This window comes from Salvia hispanica, chromosome 2, assembly GCF_029641045.1.
Source record: "Salvia hispanica isolate PSC_SH4W2 chromosome 2, Shi_PSC_v1, whole genome shotgun sequence".
NCBI lineage: Eukaryota > Viridiplantae > Streptophyta > Magnoliopsida > Lamiales > Lamiaceae > Salvia > Salvia hispanica.
Genome location: NC_142693.1, coordinates 570,244 through 596,806, shown reverse-complemented (window position 1 = coordinate 596,806; position 26,563 = coordinate 570,244). Strand labels below are relative to the sequence as shown.

The 26,563-nt window shown below is 35.1% G+C and overlaps 4 protein-coding genes and 1 long non-coding RNA gene across 5 annotated transcripts in view; all 5 read left to right on the top strand.

The window, feature by feature from the left end:
* On the top strand, window positions 1-2,082 carry LOC148931281 (disease resistance protein RGA2-like). The gene has a single exon (XM_089063828.1). It carries the CDS (start codon window positions 1-3, stop codon window positions 2,080-2,082), a length of 2,082 nt encoding a protein of 693 aa, XP_088919954.1.
* A 703-nt stretch (window positions 2,083-2,785) lies between these two features.
* LOC125205937 (protein SUPPRESSOR OF npr1-1, CONSTITUTIVE 1-like) lies at window positions 2,786-5,590 on the top strand. The gene is made up of 4 exons (XM_048105159.2): window positions 2,786-3,458; window positions 3,954-4,040; window positions 4,553-4,744; window positions 5,150-5,590. The coding sequence occupies exons 1-3, from the start codon at window positions 2,822-2,824 to the stop codon at window positions 4,666-4,668; spliced, it is 840 nt and encodes a 279-aa protein (XP_047961116.2). The 5' UTR covers window positions 2,786-2,821; the 3' UTR covers window positions 4,669-4,744; window positions 5,150-5,590.
* Window positions 5,591-6,377: 787 nt separating this feature from the next.
* LOC125201006 (disease resistance protein RGA2-like) overlaps window positions 6,378-26,563 on the top strand; it is a 71,381-nt gene continuing 51,195 nt past the window's right edge. Inside the window, exons 1-2 of the mRNA XM_089064576.1 lie at window positions 6,378-6,433; window positions 7,887-7,928. The gene's annotated coding sequence lies outside the window, so the exon portion shown is untranslated. The remainder of the gene's footprint in view (window positions 6,434-7,886; window positions 7,929-26,563) is intronic.
* On the top strand, window positions 13,104-24,073 carry LOC125197185 (putative disease resistance protein RGA1). Its single transcript, XM_048095899.2, has 4 exons — window positions 13,104-13,414; window positions 13,526-16,131; window positions 22,900-23,197; window positions 23,284-24,073. Exons 1-4 carry the CDS (start codon window positions 13,104-13,106, stop codon window positions 24,071-24,073), a joined length of 4,005 nt encoding a protein of 1,334 aa, XP_047951856.2.
* LOC148931280 (uncharacterized) lies at window positions 17,721-18,220 on the top strand. Its single transcript, XR_016135465.1, has 2 exons — window positions 17,721-17,855; window positions 18,038-18,220. It is a non-coding gene; the product is annotated as an uncharacterized LOC148931280 (long non-coding RNA).

Genomic DNA, 26,563 nt, shown 5'->3' with positions numbered 1-26,563 from the left:
ATGGAGGGAGAAGCTGTGGCCGCCGTCCTTCAAGTTCTTGTTCAAAACCTCATCGACCATTCCAAGGAAGGGTACCTACTCGTTCAAGGTCTCAAAAAAGAAGCAGACAAGTTAAAGGGGAGTCTGGACACGATCCAGAAATACTTGAACGATGCTGAGAAGCGTACTAATCTCAATGATGCTCTCAAAAGCTGGCTCAAGAGGCTTGAAAATGTGGCCTTCGATGCTGACAACGTTTTGGATGAACTCAAATATCGTGACCTCATCAAACAGATCAAGCCCATCAAACCCATGAAGCAAAAGGTACTATCATGCTTCTCACCATGCGTTAAGTTTTCACGTTCCCGAAGTATGGCTGTTAAAATCAAAGAAATCAATGAGAATTTGGAGTCCATTTACAAAGAGGGAGACGGGCTTGGCCTCAGAGAGATACTTACCACTGATGTGCCTACTTTGCCTGATCCTGCTCGTGAAACTGACTGTGTCACTCTTGATCCAATTTTTATTGGAAGAGATAAGGTGACGTCAGAAATAGTTGAAAAGCTTACCGATTTTATCACAACTGATGAACGTGTAGCTTCTATCGTTGCCATTGTGGGAATGGGAGGATTGGGGAAGACTACTTTGACTAGGAAAGTCTTTAATCTTTTACAAGAAAAGAATCTGTTTGGATCACATATTTGGGTGCATGTTTCTCAAAATTTTGATCCAATGGCTCTTCTAAAGAAAGTTCTCAAAGAATTGGCTTCTCATAGAGTTGAAGCTGATATGAGTAGGCAAGATATTATGAAGAATCTGGAAGAAGAATTGAAAGAAAAAACTTATCTTCTTATTTTTGATGATGTTTGGAATCAAGAACTTAGCAAATGGGATGATTTTCTCAATTCCTTGTTGGGCGCTACTTCTACTAAGGGTAATGCAATTGTTGTTACCACCAGAAGTATGGAGGTTGCTTCAACTGTGAGTGCACTTTATACTCATAAGCTTGAAGGATTATCAAAGGAAGATTGTTGGTCAATTATCAAAGAAAGAACCTTTGGAAAAGAGGAAGTTCCTTTAGGATTGGAGGCCATTGGGACTGAGATTGCAGGAAAATGTCAAGGTTTGCCATTAGCTGCCATCGTAGTTGGTGGAGTATTGCGCAATAAATCTGAAGAAAAATGGATCTCAATCAAAGAGCAAGGGTTTGCACGCAATGGAGGAGATCATATCACAAATATATTGAGGTTGAGCTATGATGAATTGTCCGTACCATCACTCAAGAAATGTTTTGCATACTGTTCTACTTTTCCTAAAGGTCACGGATTTAGAAAGCATGAATTGATTGAGTATTGGATGGCAGAAGGATTTCTCGAAGCTGGTGAAGATAATGACTTGGAATTTGTGGGAGAAAACTTTTTCAATATACTTTTGGACAACTCTTTACTGGAAATTGCAAGAAGTTATAATGATTGGGTGGAATGTGTGATGCACGATCTTGTGCATGATCTTGCATATTCTGTTTTAGGTGGTTCTCATAATGCATCTGACATCTTCCCAGTTCGATACATGTTCACTGAAGAAAAGTCAAAGGATGTTTTGAAAAAAAATGCAAAATATTTGCGAACATTATTGGTCATGGATAACATTTGTGGAAACATGTTCTCAGAGTTCAAATGTCTTCATGTTTTAACTTTTGGAAGTGATGGAGTTATTGAGTTGTCAAGTTCAATCAGGAAGTTGATACATTTGAGAGTTCTTAATATTAATGGATCAAGAATTGAGTGTCTTCCGGATTGGATTGGTGAACTGGTTCACTTGCAAACATTGAGAGCAGAGATAAGTTATTTAGCTCAACTTCCAAGTACTTTGAAGTACTTGATTAACTTAAGGCATCTTTGTATTAGGGAAAGCGTAGATTTGCCTGTCGAGATGGGGCTATTAACTTCTCTCCGAACCCTAGAGCATTTTAAGGTGGGCGACAAGAGTGGCTATAAAATCGAAGAACTTGGAAGTTTGAACGATCTCATTGGAAAATTGGAAATTTCTAAGCTGGAAAAGGTTGGTAACAAGGAAGAGGCTGAAAAAAGCAAATCTACATAAAAAGTCAAAGTTATTGAAGTTGAACTTGAAGTGGGATTGGAACAGAGAAGGTGAAACTACAAACGATGAGGATGTGTTGGAAGGCCTTCTACCTCACTCAAATCTGAAGAAGTTATGGATTCATGGATTCAAGGGAAAAAGATTTCCATCATGGAGTCCAGATATGGCCGTTGAAAATGTGCCTCGAGGCTCTTGGGTACAGCTTAACAATTTGATTAAGATAAGTCTCATAGACTGCTCAGAATGTGAAGAAATCCCAATGTTTGGGCATTTGCCAAATCTCAAGTCTCTTCATTTGTTTAAATTGAGTAATGTTAAGTCCATAAATTCTTTTGCCCATGAATCCGAATGTATTGTTTTTCCAGCTCTTGAAAAGTTCGTATTGCGTAACATGCCTAGGCTGACAGAGTGGGTACACACAGAATGGTTATTCGACCGCAATCCCAATTTGTTGAATTTGTTTTTCTGGTCACCTCTCAAAGAGTTGACTTTTAGAGAAAATGGCAGCAACAGGCCTTTAGCAAACATATTTGAGACCAAGTTGACATTGCTAACAGAGCTTTTCATAGAAGGAATAGATGACCTGGAATGCCTCCCAAAATGGTTATTCGACCGCAATCCCAATTTGTTGGTATTGGCGATAGTGGAATGCCCCAATTTGAGAGGATTACCAGACGGTCTATGCAGCATCAATTCTTTAGAGCACTTGGTTATAATAAAGTGTCCAAATTTGGAATATATGGGCGCACAACAATCTCAAGGAAGCCTCACATGTCTTAAAGAGTTGACGATTATGTACTGCAACGCTTTGCTGTATCTGCCATGTGAACTGCTAGGATCCTCCCTCGAGAAACTGTGGTTGAAGAATTTAAGTTGCCTAAAGAATGTACCTGAGATAATTGACTGTCTGCCAAAATTGTCACATCTATCATGGTTGACAATTCTTGGTGTTCCTCAATTTTCGGCTGATAATTATAATGATAGCCTGGAATTAGATTTTAGTGTGATGGGATCAATGGAGACTGTTGATGGCATATTGCAAGGATGCAACTTTCCCCCAATTAAGAAATTAAAATTGAAGGGGTGGGAAGGCTGGGAAAGTCTGCCGGAATCAATTCAATCTCTCACTGCTTTGCAAAAATTAACGTTGGAGAATTTTGGAATGGAAGAGTTACCTGATTGGTTGGGAAACTTGTCAGACCTATGGCGGTTGAATATAAGTAATTGCAAGAAGTTAAGGCGTCTACCCATGGATGTGATACGGTGCATCGCTAATTTAGAATACTTACATATTTCAGAGTGCCCAGGAGTACGTTTTGACATTTCCCAATGGCCCTACATTTCCCATATCTTCAACATCGACATTGATGGACAACGTGAGTATCAATATTTTTCTTGTTTCTTTTGTTTTTAGAAACCGTAGTATGTGACTGTATATATGTGTGTGTGTACATGAGTGTGAAAATGTGTGTAAAAAATGCCCCACTCTCCCTTATGGTAATGCAAAAATGTACTCATTATATTAATTTTGAGTAATTCTGTCACAATATTTTGTTGAATAAATAAATATGTTATGTTTTGCCTAAGCACATTGCTGACTTCGGGTAATCCCGGTGCATATGTACCATTCTATATATTTTTGTTTATATTAAAGGTGTTTTCTTTGATGGAAAATAGTGGAAGATATATATATTTTTCCACAATTTTTTAATCTTTTCACATAATTTGAACGTGGGTGATTTTTCTAACTCATTTTCCCACCTTTTAAAATCCAATTTATGATAATAATCAATGTTATATTATTACTGTGATAATATTTTTCCATGCTTTCCACTGAAAACATTTGACAATAAAATGGTGTGATGACGCAGAAGTGGTGTCAATATATGATGATGATGCGGATAGGGAGGAACTGTGGATAAATTTCTTGGAGCAAAAGCAAAGCCAAAATTCGTACGGTAAGAAAGTTTGACAATTGTACTCATTTTGCACATGATTATTGCATAGAAAACTGAAAAACGTAAGGTATTTAAGAAGTTTGGATTGAATGTTTCTTGTATATTAGTATCAAACGAAACCCCCTGTTTTGTATGCATGTCTTGATCTTTCATCTGACGATTAGATTGTTGTCACATGTATTTTAACTATAGGAATTTGAAAAATGATCTTGTCATCGTCCTCTATAGTTGATATAGTATATGAAACTTCATTTTGGAATAGAAGATGGTGTTGTGATTGGAAACATAAAAAAAGTTGGAATTCAAATTTTAAGTTAAAGTCAAATAGATATGAACTTGTAATGTTTCGATTTGATTGCAACTAATTTGGAGCTAATCTTTTTTTTAGTAGATCAACTTGCAAGACTAAGTTGCACAAACTTATCTCAAAATGGTTAATTGAACGCTACTTTTCCTCTCGGCGAGATTATATTTATAATGCACAACGTTTTCTGTGTTTTATTTTGATTAAGGAGAAGAAGCTGAAGCTGAAGCTATAGATGAAGAAGAAGAATCAGAATCTGAAGTAGAATCAGAATCTGAAGAAGAATCTGAAAAAAAGCTAAAAGGGGAAAGGATTTGTGTTTGAGTTTGAGGTGCTTCCAGAGAGCAAGGAGGTGAAGAAGGAATTATTGTGCATCAAACATTTCTCCAAATTCACACTGGTACGATCAGCTTCACAAACCAATTAATTCCATATTCTTTGATTGTAGAGAATGTGGATATATTCCATTTGTTTGAGACATCATCACCAATTCTAGTCTTGTTTTTTCATATGCTTTCCTCTGCCTTTTCACACTAAAAATTGCAAATTAAAATTTCCCAACAGTTCGCCGAAGAAGGTGAAGCAGAGACTTGTTTAAAGAGTAGTGTCGAATTTGCATACCAAGAAAGTTTGACGGTTGTACTCATATTATCCCTTGTGTTATTGCATGACAGTTTGGATTGATTTTGTTGCTGTTGTGTTTAATTGAACAAGATCCTATGTTTTGTAGTTATGTCTTGGTCTTTTGTTGATGGATTCATGGTTTTCATTTGTGGTGTGCCTCACACTTTTAAATTTTTTGTAGAGGTCCCTCTCTGTCTGTGGAGAAACTATTTTTTGTAGCTCACTTCTTCGACCCGACTTACACGAAACTTCACCGTACGAGCGTGAAGCAACTCCAACACCTTGACACATTCGACCAGATCCGAATCATTTACCAGCAACACCCATTCCTCAAGATACCTGAGCTGGAACTCCCCTGTCCCAAGTTCCAACCTCTTCGCCACCTCCGAATACAGTTCAAAGCACCCTGCCGGTGCCTCAAACTTGAACCTCACCTTGTTTTCTCCATCCGTAGCTTTTTTCTACAGATTCAAGCATGCCTCGCATCTTCTTCAATGACCGATTGACCTTTTTTATTTTGCGGAAAAGCGAATCCATGTTAACTGCCCTGGAAGTTATATCAAAATTCTCCATGTCTCATTTAAATGGTATAGTTTTTACTATTATTCTTTAAACAGTTTAATTCCCTATCCTTTTTTGTGATCATGGTGTCTTATTTGTGTTTTAAATTACATTAATAATCGTAATTAATTGTTTTAGCTAATTTGGTTGACAATTTCGGATTTAGATGCTACTCTGTTTGTGTGTTAACAAACATTTAAATATTTGCTTGGAAATATAACAAAGACGATGTTAGACTTCAAAAAATTTAAATATTTGCTTGTGATTCATAAAAAATTAATCACTACTTAATATTATGAAGTAACGAACTTGTAGCCCTAAGTTGTTGGAGCATGCATAGTTGCTATTATTTTGCTAACCCTCAGCACATGTTTTAAAAAATGTAAAAAAAAAATACTGGGTTGAAAACGTTAATAGAATATAAAACTCACTTTTATGTATTAGTTTTATAATAAAATATGAATAAAATGAATTAAATGAATATGAGACCTAGTAACCTACTTATCATTCATGGTAAAAGTGAAAATAGACAATTAATGAGGGACAAACGAAAATGATAAAAGTAATAATTAACAAGGGATAGAGGGGATATATTTATGTTGGACTCTTGTTTCAAGACCTTAAAAATTGGATCTACAAACGTTATATACTTTAATTAATATCTGTAGATCTAGTTCATTCAACTTTGACATTAAATTTTTTAATTAAAAACTGATCTTGGCACTTTCAAAAGTTTTAAGTAACCAATGCCTAATATATTAATTAATTCAATGCATACAATATTATATCAGTGATTAGATCTATATCATGTGCAAGAAGGTGAAGACTAATTCCATTGCCTATTCACAATATTCAACCACAAGAGCAAAGAAGAAGAAGAAAAGATACTGAGAAGAACTATAAGGTATGTCTCCTAATAGTTCTACCCATTGGTCTTAGAGATCTTGGCCTTTTTAACTTTGCTGGTCTGTGATTTTAATTTAGTTATACTTTAAATGGATTTATGCTGTTGATTTTTAATTTTGCTATCGCATTATAGACTTTAAATGGTTTAAGGACTCCGTTTGATTCATGAGAGTGTGGGTTTGAATCCCTCATCACTTTTTTCACATGATATGATTAGACAGATATTTTTACTCTTTAAATTATTTTTACTTTTATGTTAATCGTATAAATAAAATTTTTTCCTGCTGTTGTCACTCAAGAAAATTAATTTAAATATTTCTATATAATTAAAATTATTCAAAAAGTACCTTTAAATTATTTTATATTTACATTAATTATATAATTGATCTCATATAAATAATAGTATCTTTTTATTTTCAATGCACTCAAGAAAATAAATTTACATCTTTCTAATAAATGAAAAGTAAAAAATTTTACGAAATAATTTCGAATGATATTTGCCAAGATGTCTAAAGAAATGGAAGTAATAATTATTCTGTAATTTTATTTGAGACCTATACTAAATGTATATTCTAAATTCATATTCGTGATTTTTTACTCTTATACACTTAAGCAATAAATTAATAATTCAAAATATTTGAAAAAAATGTATTTTTCAAAATAATTTTGAATGGTATTGACGGTAAATAAATTGATATTTTGAAGTAATAATAACATTATTAATAACTTAATGATTTTCTGTTTTGTTTGGAAAACAAATCTTAGAATTCAAAAAATTAAGCATTTGCTTGATATTAATAAAAAAAATTAATTACTTAATCATGAGTTACGAAAATATATTTTAATAATTGTAAAATTTAATCATAAGTTAATAAAATCCATACACAGTAGTACATTATTAAAGAGTAATGAACTTTAAGCATAGGTTGTTAGAGCACGCTATCATGTTTTGTTTGTTCTTTCATGTTGGGGAGAGGTGTGGAGAGGGTTCAAATTTTATTAGTGGTACTAGTGGGTATATAAAATTAATAGTTTAGTCTTCGAATATATGAAATTATACATTCACACTTGTTATTTATTATATTTATTTATGTTGGAGTCTCATTTCATGACTTCAAAAATTGGATGTACCACAGGGTTCTTAAATATCTGTAGATCTAATTGATCTCACGGTTTGACATTTACTTTGTTCTAAATAGCACGTTATGGAGCAATAATTGGAGCATCTTGTAATTAAAAACTGGGCCATAGTTGACAATTAAGCCACTGATTACCAACTAATTACTTAATTATGTTTAATTATGTGGTAATGACAGCTGGGAATCTTGGCACTGTCAAACGATTCAATTAACCAATGCCAAATATATTATTTAATTCAATCTAAACAATATCACATGTGCAAGACGGAGGAAACTAATTTCATTGACTATTCACAATATTCATCTCTGCAGAAGCAAACAGTAAGAAGAAAAGATATTGAGAAGAACTCTAAGGTATGTCTCCTAATAGTTCTACCCATTCATTGAGCGATCTTGGCCTTTTTCACTTTTGCTGGTTTGTGATATTTTATTATTTAGTTTTACTTTAAATGGATTTATGCTGTTGATTTTTCATTTGATTATTATAAATGCCATAAGTTTAATAAATCATACTTTTGCGCTAGGGTTATTGCATTCTTGATAGATGTCAAGTGTCGGTTTTTCTACTTTGGGGAGACTATACAATATAGGTTCCAAAATGAGAAACTTTTTTTAAATTCCGACTTTGGAAAAAACGTATATCCATTTCGCGTGTTTAAAAATGTGACCGGCTACGCTTCTTAAACACACGAAACAGCTCGCGCGTTTGAAAGCAAATTTTGCTTTCGTGTTGTATACTTAGTCTTAGACAAAAACCTGAAAATTACACTATTGGTGAGTTGGTTAAGGACTCATTTGTTTTATGTGAGACTGTGGTCCCTCCTCCGTCAATTTTTTCAACATAACTAAAGGGATTATTTTCGTCCTTTTACTTTAAAGTATTTTACTTTAAAGCCGACGACCTCATCTAACCACATCCAATTCTGAACCATGTTTGATAGTGTTATGACAAATAAGGAAATAGTGTAATCAACAAACGAAAGAACGTAAAGAGACACATAATTTACGTGATTCACCAACGTTGTGTTGGCTACAGGGACGGAACCAGAAATTTGAATAAGTCGGTGCTAAAATTATTTAAAAAAAATACTACTATATATAGAACTATAGTAGTAATATCCAAAATTATGGAGCATTTTATTATCTTACTTCCTTCATTTATTTTACATGTTTATAAATTGATGAAAACACAAATATAGAATCAATTCAAACGCAAAATATATTTGCTCAGATTATAAAATTTAGTAGCGTTTGGTCAATCTTATAATATTTAAAATCAAAATATTAAATAATAAATTTCAATTATTTTTATATTATCACATCCAGATACAATTTGTTGTTTTCTAATAATGTTTAAAACAATAGTGTTTACTAAAATAAATAAAAAGAAAAAGAAAAAATATGTATTCTAATAAAAAAATTAAAATTCATGTTATATATAATACTTTCAAATAAATTAACTAGATTTTAACTAAATTTTAAAATAAATTACATAAATTATGATATTATGACGATATACAAAATAATATTTTCAAACTAATTTCAGTAACAGGCTATAAATGCAAGAAAATAACCCTACATTATTATTTCTAAAATAAAAAGAGTGTAAATTCTAATACTATCATTATAGTAGTAGTAATGTTAATGTATTTCCAAATGTCTCGATAAGAATTACTCCTACTATGATTATGCATTCCCAATTCAACTTAGACGCAGAAAAAAATAAAACATAAATTAATAGTGGACTCCACACAGCTGCTAATTAAATGATCACAATTAATTCTTTTTCCTTTCCCCTTATTCCCATCCTTCCTTCTTTCGGTAGAAGAAAACGTTAAATATATGTAGCGCAGCTGGGCTGCCATGGTTGAAGTACCGGGACCAGCGCCGGCCAAGCCCCCGCTAGAGCGGTGGCTTGTCTCTTGCTAGGTCCGTCCCTGGTTGGCTATGTCCACGGGCATGAACGAAGAACTAATTGTATTATGACTGCGGTTACAGATACAAAGTTATTTTCCCTACTTCTCTATAAATAGGCACAAGAGACGAACAAGGACTAATACAACAATTAAGGTCCAGCGAGACCCCCGTTTGGCTAGTGGTAAATAGTAATGATTCAAGACATCCTAACAAATCTCCACGTTGGCTTGAATCCTCCTTCCAAATGCATCATCATAATACCAGACGAACAAACTTCTTCATTCTTGCCTCAAACTTGCCCTCCACAGGCAGCTAACAGCTCATGACATTAATATGCTTAGTCCAAACATTAAGCAAGTCCAAACAATGTTGAAACTTGCTCTGCGGATCGGCTTGGTGAACATATCAGCGGGATTATCAGTAGTGCCAACTTTCTTCACCTCAATTCTTTTCTCATCTCTTAGAAAATGATATCTCACATCAATATGCTTAGTCCTCTCATGATAGACTTGATCTTTGGCTAAACAAATAGTGTTCTGACTGGAACACAATAGCTTGATCTTGATGTAAACCAAGATCACCAACTAGCCCTTTCAACCATATTCCCTTTTTAGTAGCTTTTGTCAATGCCATATACTGCTTCAGTAGTAGGCAAAGTAACAGCAGCCAGCAAAGTTGCTTTCCAACTAACAACAAAACCACCAAGAGTGAAAACATAACCGGTCATAGATCTTCTATTATCGACATCTCCAGCATAGTCAGAATCAGATGAACCAGTCACTGAACAATGAGTATCACCTCCATAAATAAGACCAACATCAGACGCACCTCTCAAGTAGCGAAAAATTCTCTTCACGGCTTGACAGTGCTCCTTTCCCGAATGTCCCATGAACCTGCTGACAACACTAACAACATGTGCTATGTCTAGTCTAGTACAGATCATGGCGTACGTCAAACTCCCTGTTGCATTAGAGTACGGGACTCAAGACATGTACCCCTCCTCAACTTCAAATTTCGGTACGTTATCCGATGACATATGAATATTTGTAGCACTTGGAGTATCAATAGGTTTAGCTCCAGACATGCCAAATCTTGACAGAATCTTCTCAATGTAGCTCTTCTGTGATAAACATAGCTTCTTCTTTGTTCTTTCCCTAGTAATCTCCATGCCTAAAATTTTCTTCGCAGCACCCGTATCCTACATATCAAACTCAGGACTTCGACTTCGCAGCAATGAACATATCATCCACATACAGAACAAGATAGATCATCGAGCTTTCATCAGCTTTGTTGTGATACACACAACAATCATACGGGCTCCTGTACCCCAACTAGATCATATAACTGTCAAACCTCTTATACCACTGCCTTGGAGACTGCTTTAGTCCATACAAGGACTTCTTCAGCTTGCAAACATAATCCTCCTTATCCGGAACCGCGAAACCATCTGGCTAGTCATGTAGATATCTTCCTCGAGTAGTCCGTGTAGAATCGCCGTCTTCACATCTAGTGCAACTATCGCAAGTAACACTCTAATGGAAGTGTGTCTGACCACTGGTGAGTATATCTCAATATAGGCAACCCCCTCCGTTTTGCCTGAACCCTCTTGCAACTAGCCGAGCTTTGTATGCAACACCCTCATCTGGTTTGGTCCCTTCCTTCTTCTTGAATATCCATTTGCAAGTAAAAATTTTTCTCCCCTTAGGCCGTGGAACTAATTCCCAAGTCAGGTTCTTCAAAAGTGATTCTATCTCTTCCTCCATTGCAGCGAGCCACTTAGCACGCTCAGTGCCTTAAATAGCTTTCTTGTAGGTAGGTGGTTCATCTGCTAATGGCCCATCTTCGACCTCATTGGCAACCTGTAGTGCATATGCCATCATATCTTCAAAACCATATTTCAACGAAGGCTTAACACTTGTCCTCCTAGCTCTGTCAATCATTAGACCATAGAGGACCATCATTAGACCATACCTCGCAAGGCGTCTTACAGTCAATGCTATTGTGAGGACCACGGTTGATCAGGTAACATGCTGTGTTTACTGCTTCTGCCCAGAACTTCCTAGTCAAACCAGCATGAAACAACATGCATCTTGCTCTCTGCAACAATGTCTGATTCATACGTTCTGCCACACTATTTTGATGTGGTATATGTCTAATAGTGTGATGTCGAACGATACCTTCACTCCTGCAGAACTCATTGAACTCAGATGAACAAAATTCCATACCGTTATTTGTTCTCAATCGCTTGATCTTCTTCCCTCTCTGGTTTTCAATAAGAGTCTTCCAATCTTTGAACTTCTTGAATGCTTCACCTTTATGTTTATCATAATCACCCAAGTCATTCTCGAGTAGTCATCAATCATCGACACAAAATATTTGTGTCCTCCAACAGATTCAACATGTGAGGGACCCCAACAATCCATATGAATGTAGTCAAGTGTCCACTTCGTTCGATGAACCCTCTTCTTTGGAAACTTGCTGCGATGAAGCTTCCCAAACACAAAGTGTTCGCAGAAATCAAGTTTTTGCACTTTAATCACCCACCTAAATATCCTAAACTATGAGTTTGTCAACGGATTTTAATGCACAATTTGGTAAAGTAAGAGAGAAAGAGAGAAAAATTGGTAAAATAAAGGAAAGGGAGAGAAAAAATTGGTTAAGTAAGAGAGAGAGAAAAAAAGTAATGGAATTAATGTTAGTGGGGACCCACTTTATTAGTGGTATAAATGGTAAATAAATTGGTGTATAAGGGTGTAAAGATTCCCTAAAATAGAAAGTTTGAAAGTTGCTATTTGTAAGAAACAGATTAAAATGAAAAGAGTTAGTTATTTTTAAAAAAACGGAGGGAGTATCAGCTTTGCTTTGGGATGGAAGTAGGAGTTATTTTAATAAAATCAATACAAGTTGCTAAATGGAGTAGCAGTAATAGGAGACTTGTCGTTACAATAATGAGGCCCACTCACTGGAACCAGGCCATCAATTTTCAGGCCCGTATGGCTTATAAATAGCTAGCGCGAGAATCAAGTTTATTAACATGATGTGTGGCCCAAAAGAATACAAAAATTAGGCCCAGCCCATATAATTCACAATTTAACTCAGCCACTAAATTTAATAGTACTGTATAATTCAATTATGTTATTAGCATTCATTAATCAAAATTCAGATTTGGTAATTTTTTCCAATTCTACTCTCTTTTCCTCGTTGCTCCAATAATCCATTTCCATTCTAAACTCTAAACCTTCTCTGTTTCACAGTTATCAGCTGAAAGAATGGAGGGAGAAGCTGCCGCCGCTGTCCTTCAAGTTCTTGTTCAAAACCTCATCGACCTTTCCAAGAAAGAGTTGTTACTTGTCCGAGGCCTCAACGAAGAAGCTGCAAAACTGACTGAGCGTTTGAGTACCCTCCAGCAATTCTTGAACGATGCAGAGATGCGTACCATTCCCGGTGGATCCGTCAAGCTGGCTTAAGAAGCTTGAAAACGTGGCCTTTGATGCTGACAACATTTTGGATGAGCTCAACTATCATCTCCTCTACAAGCATATCAAACCCATGAAACAAAGGGTACTCTCATGCTTCTCCTCACCATGCGTTAAATATTCACGCTCCCGAAATATGGCTCTTAGGATCCAAGAAATCAATGAGAATTTGGAGGTCATTAACAAAGAGGCTGCGGATCTTGGCCTCAAAGAGATGCTTGCCACCAATGTGCCCACTTTGCCTGATGTGTCTCGTGAAACTGACTCATTCACTCTTGATCCAATTTTTATTGGAAGAGATAAAGTGCTGTCAGAAATAGTGGAAAAGGTTACCGCTTGTATCACAACTGATGAACGTGTTTCTATTCATGCTATTGTGGGAATGGGAGGATTGGGGAAGACTACTTTGACTAGGAAAGTCTTTCATCTCCTAAAAGAAAAGAATCGGTTTGGATCACATATTTGGGTGCATGTTTCTCAAATTTTTGATCCAATTGTCCTTTTCAACAAAATCCTCTAAGCATTGACTTCTCCGAATCAAGTTGAAATTGGGAGTAGGGAAGGTGTTCTGGAAAAGCTTCAACAAGTTTTGAAAGAGAAAACTTATCTTCTTATTCTTGATGATGTTTGGAATCAAGATCGTCCCGCATGGGATGGTTTTATCCAGTCCTTGTTGGGGGTTAGTTCTATTAAGGGAAATTTTATTGTCGTTACCACTAGAATTAAGGAGGTCGCTTCAATTGTGAGTCCACATTATCCACACGAGTTGAAAGAGTTATCTGAGGAAGACTGTTTGTCAATTATCAAAGAGAAAAGCTTTGGAAAAAAGGATTTTCCTTTGGAATTTGAGGCTATTGGGAGAAAAATTGCGAAAAGATGTAAAGGTTTGCCGTTAGCCGCCAACGTAGTTGGTGGAGTATTGCGCAGTAAATCTAAAGAAAAATGGATCTCAATCGAAGAGAAATGGCTTGCACACAATGAAGGAGCTCATATTACAAATATTTTGAGGTTGAGCTATGATGAATTGTCTGTACCATCACTCAAGAAGTGTTTTGCATACTGTTCTGTTTTTCCTAAAGGTCGCAGTTTTGGAAAGCAGGAACTGATTGAGTATTGGATGGCAGAAGGACTTCTTGAAGCTGATGGAAATAATGACTTGGAATTTGTGGGAGAAAACTATTTCAATATACTTCTAGACAATTCTTTACTGCAAATTACAACAAGAAATGATGACCGGGAGGAATGTGTGATGCATGATCTTGTGCATGATCTTGCATATTCTGTTTTAGGTGGTTCTCATAATGCATCTGACATCTTCCCAATTCGATACATGTTCCTTGAAGACAAGTCAAAGGATGTTTTGGTAAAAAATGCAAAATATTTGCGAACACTATTGGTCATGGGTAACATTTGTGGTAACATGTTCTCAGAGTTCAAATGTCTTCATGTTTTAACCTTTAAGAGTTATGGAGTTATTGAGTTCCCAAGTTCAATCAGGAAGTTGATACATTTGAGAGTTCTTAATATTAGGGGATCAACAATTGAGCGTCTTCCGGATTGGATTGGTGAACTGGTTCACTTGCAAACATTGAGAGCAGAGATAAGTTGTTTTAGTCTAACAAGGAAACATCAACTTCCAAGTACTTTGAAGTACTTGATTAACTTAAGGCATCTTTGTGTTGGAGAAGAGGTAGATTTGCCTGCCGAGATGGGGCTATTAACTTCTCTCCGAACCCTAGAGCGTTTTGAGGTGGGCGACAAGAGTGGCTACAAACTCGAAGAACTTGGAAGTTTGAACAATCTCAAAGGAAAATTGGAAATTTCTAGGCTGGAAAAGGTTGGTAATAAGGAAGAGGCTGAGAAAGCAAATCTACATAAAAAGTCAAAGTTATTGGAGTTGAACTTGATGTGGAATCGGAATAGAGAAGGTGAAACTACAAATGATGAGAATGTGTTGGAAGGCCTTCAACCTCACTCAAATTTGAAGAAGTTATGGATTTATGGATTCAAGGGAAAAAGTTTTCCACTATGGACTCGAAAGATGGAAGTTGAAAAAGTGGGTGAAACCTCCTCTTGTGTACCACTTAACAATTTGATTGAGATAAGTCTGTCAAGGTGCTCAGAATGTGAAGAAATCCCAATGTTAGGGCAGCTGCCAAATCTCAAGTCTCTTGGTTTGTATGGATTGACTAATGTGAAGTCCATAAATTCTTCTGACCATGAATCCCAATGTATTGTTTTTCCAGCTCTTGAAAATCTCGAATTGGTTTACATGCCAAGGCTGACAGAGTGGGTACACACAGAATCAGTGGGTGTAAGTGGTGTCAAGCTATTTCCTCGCCTCCAGTGCTTGGTGATCCAATTTTGCGAGCAATTGATGAATTTTCCAGCTCTTTTCCGGTCGTCTCTCAAAAAGTTGACTATTAGAGACATTGGGAGCTACAGGCCTTTGGCAAACATATTTGAGACCAAGTTGACATTGCTAACACAGCTAAGAGTAGAAGGAATAGATGATTTGGAATGCCTCCCAAATTGGTTATTCGGAAGCAATCCCAATCTGTTGGAATTGGAGATAGCGGAATGCCCCAATTTGAGAGGACTACCAGATGGTCTATGCACCATCATCTCTTTGGAGAAGTTGATTATAAAAAAGTGTCAAAATTTGGAACATATGGGCGTACAAGAATCAGAAGGAAGCCTCACATGTCTTAAAGAGTTGGTTATTGAGGACTGCAATGCTTTGGTGTATCTGCCATGTGAAATGGTAGGATCCTCGCTCAAGACATTGAAGTTGGAGAATTTAAGTAGCCTACAGAATCTAGCAGGAATAGTTGACTGTCTGCCGAAATTGGCCCGTCTAAGAACGTTGAGCATTCTTGGCGTTCCTCAATTTTCGGCTGTTTATTATGTTGGTAGTCATAGCCTGGAATTAGATTTTAGTGTGCTGGGATCAATGGAGATTGTTGATGGCATATTGCAAGGATGCAACAACTTACCCCCAATTAAAGAGATAAAATTGAAGTGGAGGGAAGGTTGGGAAAGTCTGCCGGAATCAATTCAAACTCTCACTGCTCTGAAACTGTTAAAGTTGGAGAATTTTGGAATGGAAGAGTTACCTGAGTGGTTAGGAAACTTGTCATCCCGATTATGGGGGTTGGAGATAAGTAATTGCAACAAGTTAAGGCGTCTACCCATACAGAGCATCGCTAAGTTAAGATACTTTAGTATTTCAGAGTGCCCAGGAGTATGTTTTGACATTTCCCAATGGCCCGACATTTCCCATATCGCCCGCATCGACATTGATGGACAACGTGAGTATCAATATTTTTCTTGTTTGTTTCCGGAAACCGTTGCATGTCTATTTCCTCACCTCCATTTCACTTTATTCATTTTTACAACTTTTCTTGTTTCTATTTCGATTTTATCTCATTTATTTTAGCGTTTTAATAAAAATGCCCCACCTTATGGTAATTGCAAAAATGTACTACTCATTATATTATTTTGAGTAATTCTGTCACAATATTACATTAAAAAAATAAATATGTAATGTTTTGCCTAAGCACATATGTACCATTCTCTATATTTTTGTTTATATTTATAGGTGTGTTTTAATTCTTTGATGGATATTAGTGGAAGATATATATTTTTTTCAACAATTTTTAAATCTTTTCACATAGTAATTTGTAACGTGGGTGGTTTTTCTCACTCATTTTCCCACCTTTTTAAATCCTAAGTTTATGATAATATCTAATGTTATACTAGTGTGATACTAATATTTTTCACCATTGAAAACATTTGACAATAAAATTTTGTGATGAGGCAGGAGTGTTGACAGAAAATGATGATGCAGTGCACAGAGAGGAAATGTGGAGAAATTTCTTGGAGAGAAAGCATCGCCAAAATTCTTATAGTAAGAAAATTTGATGATTGTACTCATTTTACACATTATTATGGCATAGAAAACTGAAAAACGTAAGGTATTAAGAAGTTTGGATTGATTGTTTCTTGCATATTAGTATCAAACGAAACCTCCCTGTTTTATATTCATGTCTTGGTCTTTAATCTGACTATTAGATTGTTGTCACATGTATTTTAACCATAGGAATTTGAAAAACGATCTTGTCATCATCCTATATAGTTGAAAATTGAAATAGTATATGAAAGTGAAACTTCATTTTGGAATAGAAGTTGGTGTCCTGTTCTTTTATAAGTGATATAGTAGTTCAGAAGATCCAATTTATGATATTATTTTTCCATGCTTTCCGCCGCAGAAAACATGTGACAAAAATATGGTGTGATGTCCTTTTTGTGATTTTTCTCATCTTTTTTATTCTGTCTCTGTCCTCTATGATTTATCTTATAATCTTATAATTTGGTATGTAAATTCTTGGTCCAAATATCATCTATGACTCATTTGGCTGGCAATGATATTTAGGATTGTGATTATGAAGAAATAAATATGCAGATTTTTGTGTTGTGATTGGAAAGGCCAAAAACATATTAGAATTCAAATTTAAGTTAAAGTCAAATAGATATGAACTTGTAATGTTTTGGTTTAATTGCAAACTTGCAAGTCTAAGTTGCACACACTTATCCCAAAATGGTTAACTGAACGCTACTTTTCCTCTCAACGAGATTATATTTATAGTACACAATCTTTGCGTGATGAAGCTGAAGTAGAAGAAGCTAAAGATGAAGTTGAAGAAGAAGCTGAAGTTGAAGCTAAAGATGAAGTTGAAGAAGAAGATGGAGAAGCTGAAGTTGAAGCTAAAGAAGAAGAAGAAAGTAAAAGGGGAAAGGATTTGTGTTTGAGTTTGAGGTGCTTCCAAAGAGCGAGGAGGTGAAGAAGGAATCATTGTGCATCAAACATTTCCTCAAATTCACACCGGTAAGATTCAGCTTCACCTGCAATTAATTCCTTATTCTTTGATTGATATATTTTATATAATTGTAGAGAATGTGGATATATTCAATTTGTTTGAGGCATCATCTCCAATTCTAGTCATGTTTTTACATATGTTTTCCTCTACCTCTTCACACTGTAAATGGCAATTTAAAATTTCCCTACAGGTTTGGCTGAACAAGGTGAAGCAGAGATTTGTGTCGAATTTGGATTTGCATACCAAGAAAGTTTGACGGCTGTACTCATTTTATCCCTGGTGTTATTGCATGAGAGTTTGGATTGATTTTGTTGTTATTGTTGTTGTAGTTATTGTCACTTACATTTTGTGATGGATTCATGGTTTTCATTTGTGGTTTGCCTGTCAATTTTTATTGGAGTAACCGGCGCTGGTCGGCAACAGCTAATGTCGCTCTTGTTTTCTTTCAATTTCCTTCTTTTTCAATTCTCTTTTGAATCAGTTGTGAAAACGTGGATATACATTATGAATAGCTTGCCACCAATTTGATCTTGATCCAATTTTCATTGGAAAAGATGATGTCGTGTTGGAAATAGTTGATATTCTTACGACTAGTATGACAATGACTACAAAAAACTGTCGGTTTACTAGTGAAAAATCTTGTTGCTAATTATCATAATTCTGCTGGTAAAATTGGTTAGCAACGGAATAACAACAGATCTGTCCCGCTGCTAAATTTTAGCAATGGCAAAATTGTGTTGCTAATATTTTAGTAACGAACTAGCAACATAACGGGTCCGTTAGTAAATGTTGGCATCGAAAATGGATCAAAAATTTTACCAACAAACTCAGTTCGTCACCAACTGTTAGTAGCCGATTAGCAACGCCATTACTCTGCCGCTAAATTGTTGACATCAAAAAGGGATCGTAAATTTAACAGGAAATCCATTTCGTTACTAATTGTTAGTAGCAGATTAGCAACGCAACTAATCCGCCCCTAAATTATTGGCATCAAAAAGGGATCGAAAACTTAACAACAAATCCAGTCAGTTACTAATTGTTAACAGCGGATTAACAATGCACCAAATCCGCTCCTAAATTATTGGCATTAAAAAGGGATCGAAACCTGTAGCAACAAATTTTGTCCGTTACAAATTGTTAGCAACGAATTAGGAGCACACTTAATATGTCCTAAAATTTTCGGCACTAAATAGGCATCTAAAGCTTAAGTTGCACATTATTGTTACAATTATTTGCTTTCTAATCCAGTTACAACAAAATGATTACAACAAACCAACAAATTATCAAATAAATAAATTAATTTGTAGACAAAAATAATATAGTAATTGATAAATAATAATGTATTCAAAAAAACATGATGTCTAATGTTGTTACGAGTTTAAATTGTAACGATGTGAAAATAAAAAATATCAATCTTCTAATTCTGTAGAATCAACACGACTAGACGGAGCATTAGAGTGACTCGAGTGTTGGGACTATTGGGGCATATATTGTCGATCCTCTCTTTTATAGTCTTCACTTCTTGTGTTGTGCCATGAACGATTCATACACACTGCCACTGACAGGAACACCTTTTTCTGCCGCCTATTTATCAAAATATAATAAGACTAACATTACTACAAATGATAAATCTACTATGAGAATTTTTATATATATCACACTTACCAACTTCGGAGCTTTTGCTGCGGAAGATGATGAGCCTCCCATCATCACTCGTGAGATTGACATCCTTAAATGCCGCATTCATATCTTTGGGAGAGGCCATCCTTTATCCAAAGGTATTCAAGATTATCAATTTATAGATTCGAAGTAAATATAGATTAGTACATTTATAAATTAATACAAATACAAATAAATTACAAGGATATTGTAAAATAAACTAGATTTAGTAATTAATATACAAACATAATACCGATTATAAATACAAAAAATTAATACACATATTATTTGCTGGTTCCATCAATGCATATTAGCAAAAAAAAAAAGTTAAAATTGATTGTAGTTTATGCGAACAAACCAACACAGATATACGGTAGTTTTTATAGCACAATGTGTCCATATGTTATTAACTAGTATAAAAAAAAGTGTAATCTTCTTCTTACTCTCTCCCTTCTCTAGTTTATTGAACTTAGGATCGAAAGGGAGTAGGCTTGTTCTTCTCGAAAATCCTAAGGAGTGGGGAGTCCTTTAATTGTTGTGAAAAGGAAGGGAGAAAAAAAAATGGTGTGATAGTGATTACCTTTGGCGGAACTTGAAAATTTCAGGAGAAAGAATTGAAAGTAGTGTCTCCTCTTCTCTGGCCTCTATCTTGATTCTCTCTACTTCTTTTGTGATTGTGAAAAGCAAAAAGAATATTGTGTGTGTGTGTGTGTGTGTGGGAGACGGAATAAATTAGGGTATAAAACCGTGTTTTTAAGCGTGAGTGATTTAGGGAAGTAATTGTTGATTCATTTAAATTGATTTATTCTATTGTAGGCAATTATTCTGCAAATTTGCGTGAGAAGGAAGAAGATCTCTGGCGCTGAAAATAAAAAATAATTAGGAGTCTTTGGGCTCAAGACATACCTCTTAGGCTCATCTTGATTGGATTTAATTTTATTAATTTGGACACTTTATTTTATTTTGTTTAGGCCTACATAACTTTGCTATTTTTCAAATTTTCTTCTCTATTTTTATCAGCTAATAGTAAATATTTTCTTCTGCAAAATATGTTTTTCACTAGCTTCTAAATTATTTTACATTATTTTTTATTTATCTATTATTAGTTTAATGCAAACAATATTTTTTTAATACACTTTTATTTCCACCGGCAAATTTCTACCGAATTACTATTATAAGTAGATTACATAAATCACTTCTCTTCCTTACAATGGTTTATTAAAAGATTTTAGTTTATTTTGTCATTATATTATATTTAAATTTTATCAATTCACTACAATAAAATAAGGACATTTTTTAATGCTAATTTGTGTGATTAATTATATTACCAATACTTCAAAAAGCTTCAAAAACTAGAAAGAATAAGAAAAGAGAACTCATAATTAACTAATACTTCCCTCCGTCTCACCTCAAATGATTAACTGCTTTTCGGCACATGTTTGGGGAAAACGATATAAATAGTTAAAGTGGAGAGAAAGTAAAATTAGTAAGAGAATAATGTAGATACCACTCTCTTCTATATTATTCTCTCTCTTGCTTTACTTTCTCTGCACTTTAACTATTTATTATCATTTTCGTAAAACAACGGCAAAAAAGAAATCAATCACTTGAGTTAGGACGAAGGGAGTATTAATAGATTGCATAATATTGTTTTTATTACCGACAGTAGAAATGTCTAGTGACTATTACAAATGATTGATTTCTCTTCGAGACTGGATTTTAGAAAATCATATTCAATTAAATGAGAGAAAATAAAAGTGATAGAGATAAAAAAGAATAAAATAATTAAAAGAGAGTAACGTATTTTTTTTGCGCAATATCAAAATCAATCATTGGTGGTTAGACAAACATAAAAGGGAAATCAATCACTTGTATAATGAGAGAGTATGATTGAAAATGTCTTCTTCTTATTATTATTAATTTACATTAAAATTAACAAACATAATAATAATATAAGTCAGAGTTATTATTAATTACTCCCTCCGCCCCATTAAAAATCAAACGTTTTCCTTTTTGGGTTGTCCCGTTAAAAATGAAATGTTTCCTAAAATACAAATAACATTATCTCTACTTTTCCCTCTCTCTTACTTTACTCTTTCTTTTTTAAAACTCACAAAAACAACACTAAATAAAAACTCGTTCCAAAAAGCAAACCTTTCATATTTATTGGGACGGAGGGAGTAATATTTTGCAACTTTCTATTAAAATAGTTATTACCAGTGGAATTTTTTGTTGTTAATTAGTCGCAGATCATTCGCCGTTGCTAATTTATTGGTAATTTATTACCAACGACATTGTCTGTTGCTACTTACCCGTAGTCTGCTATAGTTTCGTTGGTAATAAATTGCCCACGATATTTGTCTGTTGCTACTTACTAGTGAATATCAATCAACTGCAATATTGTTAGTAATTTATTACCAGCGACATTTGTTCGTTGGTACTTACCAGTGAAAATTAGTCTGTTGTAATTTCGTTGGTAATTTATTACCAACAATATTTGTCTGTTGCTACTTACTAATGAAAATCAATATGCTGCAATATTGTTAGTAATTTATTACCAGCGACATTTGTTCGTTAGTATTTACCAGTGAAAATTAGTCTGTTGTAATTCCGTTGGTAATTTATTACCAACGACGTTTGTCTGTTGCTACTTACTAGTGAAAATCAATATGCTGCAACATTGTTGGTAATAAATTACCAACAACATTTTTTCGTTGGTACTTACCAGTGAAAAGTAGCTCGTTGTAATTCCATTGGTAATTTATTGCCAACGACATTTGTCTGTTGCTACTTACTAGTGAATATCAATCCGTTACAATATTGTTGGTAATTTATTACTAACGACATAAGGTCGTTGCTACTTACCGGTGACAATCAATTTGTTGCTATATACGCTGCTAATTATGACCCGTAATTGTGAAATCAAAATTCATCATAAATTTGCTACTAATCCGAAAAAGTCTTCTGTCATCTAAAGAAAGAGGCTCACTTGGGATCATATATTTAGGTTCGTGTTTCTCAAAATTTTGATCCAACCTTTCATTTCAAGAAAGTCATCGAAGGGTTGCCTTCCTCTTCCTATTATAAAATTGAAACTGAGAGTAGGAAAGATATGCTGAAAAGGCTTCACGAAGCTTTAAAAGATAAAACTTATCTCCTTATTCTTGATAATGTTTGAAATCAAGATCTTCCCGAATAGGAAGATTTTATTAATTCCTTATTGGACGTTACTTCTATCAAGGGAAATGCTATTGTTGTTACCACTAGAATGTTACAGAGGTGGCTACAATTGTGAGGCCACATCATACACGTGAGCTGAAAGGGATGATGAGGTTGTGACTTTGTTGGAAAGCCTTGAACCTCAACAAGAGCTAAAGGTATTAAAGATTGCAGGATTCAAAGGCAAAAGCTTTCCTTCATGGATTATTAAAAGGAGGCTTGACAGGCTGATCGAGATAACACTCAGTAGCTGCCAAAAATTTGAAGAAATTCGGACATTGGGGGACTTGCCAAATCTCAAAGTTCTTAGATTGAGCAAATTGAGCAATGTGAGCAGTGTGAGGTCTATAAATTCTTTATTCTGTTGGACTGGCAATAGCAACGAATTCATCTTTCCATCACTTGAAAGTATATTACTGTTAAATATGGCTGAGCTAAGCGAGAGGAGAGACAAACAGAATTTGAAGGCGAGGTATTTCCTCGCCTTAAATCCTTGAAGATACACCACTGCTATAAATTGGAATGTCTCCCAGACTGGTTGTTCTGTAAAACTCATAGTCTCTCTGAATTGGATGTAAAGCATTGCCCCATGTTGAGAGCATTACCAGATGGTTTACACGATCTAGATTCTCTGGAGCAGTTGTCTATAAGAGGCTGGCGAAATCTGAAGTCCATAGCGTATCCAAGTGGTGGGAGGAGCTTTCCATCCCTCTGCAGTTTGGAGATTCATGATTGCCATGAGCTGGTGATGATGGTGAAGCCATTGGCGCCTTTTCTCAAGAAAGTGTCTGTGGTGGAGCTAAAGAGCCTTCAGAATCTACCTAGGTTTCTTCGTTGCTTGGAAAAATCACAATTTCTTGAACAACTCACCGTTGTTGCTGTCCCTATATTCATGTTCAATTCTAGTGGCTATATCTGGCCTTTTCGCAGGTTGAAAAAATTGGAGATCGATATTAGCAGGCTATGGTCAGAAGAGAATAGAGTGGCCATTAATGCGAGAATCGACTACATATTGCAAGAGTGTCACTTTTCACTTGGTGAACTAACTTTGACAGGGCTAGATGTATGGAAGTGTTTGCCAAAATCAATTCAACATCTCAAGGTTCTTCATAGTTTAGAGTTGGAGGGTTTTGGAGAAGAAGCATTGCCTGAATGGTTTGGACATCTCTCATCTCTGACAAAGTTGTGCCTATCTGATTTTACAAACTTGAGGGGTCTTCCCTCAATGCAGAGCCTCACCAAATTACAGGAGTTTCACATTCGCGACTGTCCAAAATTACGGATTGACTCTGAGAGGAACAAGTTGTCAAGTCACACCCTCATCTACGTCAATGGTCACAAGCTTTAGATTTGTTGCTCAATTGTAAGTCTAATCTTCCCTAGTTTATCTACATCCTTAGTACAAGAAAGTGAATCAGTATAAAATTTCAATCCAAAATATAAGTCGTTTCTACTTTAATAGTATTCTCATTCTTCATTAGGAATCAATGTGCTTTTTTGGAAGTCTTTTGTAGTAGATAAATGATACGCGGAAGAGTAAGAAAAGAGCTAACTTTACTTGTGATGAAAAATGTGAGTGAAGTCTTACAAAGATACTAAACTCTAATTTTCTCTGTTCCAGCTTCATTCCTTCTTGTGTTTCTGTAAGGAAGCTTAGGACTTTGGAGGAGGATGACGAAGGATATATGTTTGAATTTGAGGTGAAGAAGGAAGTATTATCCATTAACATTTCTACAAATCCACACTGGTAAGATTCAGCTTCACCAACAATTAATTTCATTTCCTCTACTTGTTCACACTGTAACTTGCATATTAAAATTCCCAACAGGTTGGAGAAGAAGATGAAATAGAGACTTGTGTTATTTGCATACCAAGAAGAGAGTTTGACGGCTGTACTCGTTTTATCCATGACTATTGCATGAAAATTGTAAAATGTAAGGCATTTAAGACTCTGGATTGATTTGATTGTTGTTGCATTTTATACAACAAGCTCCTATATTTTGTAGTTATGTCTTGGTCTTTTGTCTGTCTATTAGACTACTGTCACTTCACTTATATTTAGTGATGGATGCATGTGTTTGTATTGCAAATTGCAAATTGCAAATTAAAATTTCCCAACAGGTTTGCCATGTGTTTGTGCTGTGTGTAGTATTTCTTGTTCCTTAAACTGATGGCAAAAGAAGATGAAGCACAGACTTGTTTTCAAACAAATTTGTATACCAAGAGAGTTTGACGGTTGTAGTCATTTTATCCGCGGTTTTATTGCATGAAAATTGTAAAATGTATGGTATTTAAGAAGTTTGGACTGATTTTGTTATGGAACTTATATGTAGTGATAGATTCATGATTTTGATTTGGGTTGTGGCGTACACATCATGTCGGAGCAATTGGCTCTGCACAGCTGTCGAGTCGAGTCCATGATGTTGCAGCTTAGTTAATAGTTATATCGCGAGATACAGAGGCAAATGCTGATAATGACTGCAGAAGGGTGGTGTGATGTGTTTCTGAATCTGAATTGTTTCTGACAATGAAGTTGCTGCTGATGCTAATATATATGTTTTTCTCTTATATGTTGTTTATGTTCTTTGGTGGAGCAGTGAATGGACAAGAAGGTACTCATACCCATCCCTTCTATGCTCTGTTTTGCTCAATATTAGACTCCATCTATCATCTTTTACTATGATTTCATATAACTCTATTGCTATATATTGAAAACAGACTTGCTGCTTGCATCCAAACCAATTTCCGAATAATAGACAGTGTAGAATCTCTCATGACCTCGTCGTCACCAAATTTGCCGGATGCCTTCCTGCAGACATGATATGTTACAACTCGTCCGGCTTCGGCTTCATCTTGTGATTTACGGGACAATATTATAGCACCATGGCCATCGTCATTCTCCATCACATTATTGTCCCTTTGAGCTCCCGGTAACCAATTTTCAGCAGCCTTTCTTTACTCTTTGTTTGAACCAACATTCTCGAATAAGATCTCTTCGGTTACACTCGTTGCTTGAACTAACTACATCGAGGCATTCGGGCAATCCATGTGTGTATTTCTCTGCACGAATCGTCTCCGTTCGTTCTCTTATTTAGAAGATTTGAACAAGTATGTTGCCAACAAAGGGTGCCATGGTCTTCTTTCAATTTTTGTGTTGGGTGCAATGTTGTTTTGAGCACATTGTTAGGCGTTCTGTGTGAAGAGCGGTTTAGATTTGTGTTGAGAGTTGCTTCCTTGTACTATATGTTTTGAGCACTTTCTTATGCATTTCTTTCTAATACGAAGATTTTAAAAAAATGTGTAATGTATTAAAAAAAATAATAAAGTAGGATTAGAGGAAAAAGAAGAGATAATGCACTAATAGAGATGGAAAATGTGTTACTACATTTTACTTTTTACTAGTACTACTTTATTATGGAAAGTAGCTTTGTTTCTCTACCTTTGTCTTTTTCTTTTTAAATGGCATCTTTTTTACTTTTGTTTTCTTTTATTAGTTATTCCCTTTCCCTTTTCTTTGCATTATGTGATCATGGTGTGCATAACTCTTTTTTTTTTGTTTTTAAAAGGATTAACGATGATTTTTCATTTACTTTTACGATTTTTTTCATAACTTAGGGCTAATTTTGTTGGGAACGAACTTTATGCTACCCCCATTTTGGAATATAAATTTATAGTCGATAGGGGATCTTTCATTTCCATGAAATGAAGCCCAAATGGATAAAAAAAATAGGCCCATTCGAATAAAATCAGTTCAAGTTGATAAATAGCTTTGATAGGAGACTCATTATAATAATGAGGCCCACTCACCGGAACCAGGCCATCAATTTTCAAGCCCGTA

What these genes read in the sequence shown, in the direction of transcription:
- LOC148931281 (XM_089063828.1), top strand. Translation starts at nt 1, where the DNA reads ATGGAGGGAGAAGCTGTGGCCGCCGTCCTTCAAGTTCTTGTTCAAAAC.
- LOC125205937 (XM_048105159.2), top strand. Translation starts at nt 2,822, where the DNA reads ATGGGCGCACAACAATCTCAAGGAAGCCTCACATGTCTTAAAGAGTTG. An exon ending in CATCGACATTGATGGACAAC is followed by an intron (nt 3,459 to 3,953) that starts GTGAGTATCAAT and finishes GTGATGACGCAG; the next exon opens with AAGTGGTGTCAATATATGAT. An exon ending in GCAAAGCCAAAATTCGTACG is followed by an intron (nt 4,041 to 4,552) that starts GTAAGAAAGTTT and finishes ATTTTGATTAAG; the next exon opens with GAGAAGAAGCTGAAGCTGAA.
- LOC125197185 (XM_048095899.2), top strand. Translation starts at nt 13,104, where the DNA reads ATGGCTCTTAGGATCCAAGAAATCAATGAGAATTTGGAGGTCATTAAC. An exon ending in ATTATGGGGGTTGGAGATAA is followed by an intron (nt 16,132 to 22,899) that starts GTAATTGCAACA and finishes TAAAGATTGCAG; the next exon opens with GATTCAAAGGCAAAAGCTTT. An exon ending in AAACAGAATTTGAAGGCGAG is followed by an intron (nt 23,198 to 23,283) that starts GTATTTCCTCGC and finishes TAAAACTCATAG; the next exon opens with TCTCTCTGAATTGGATGTAA.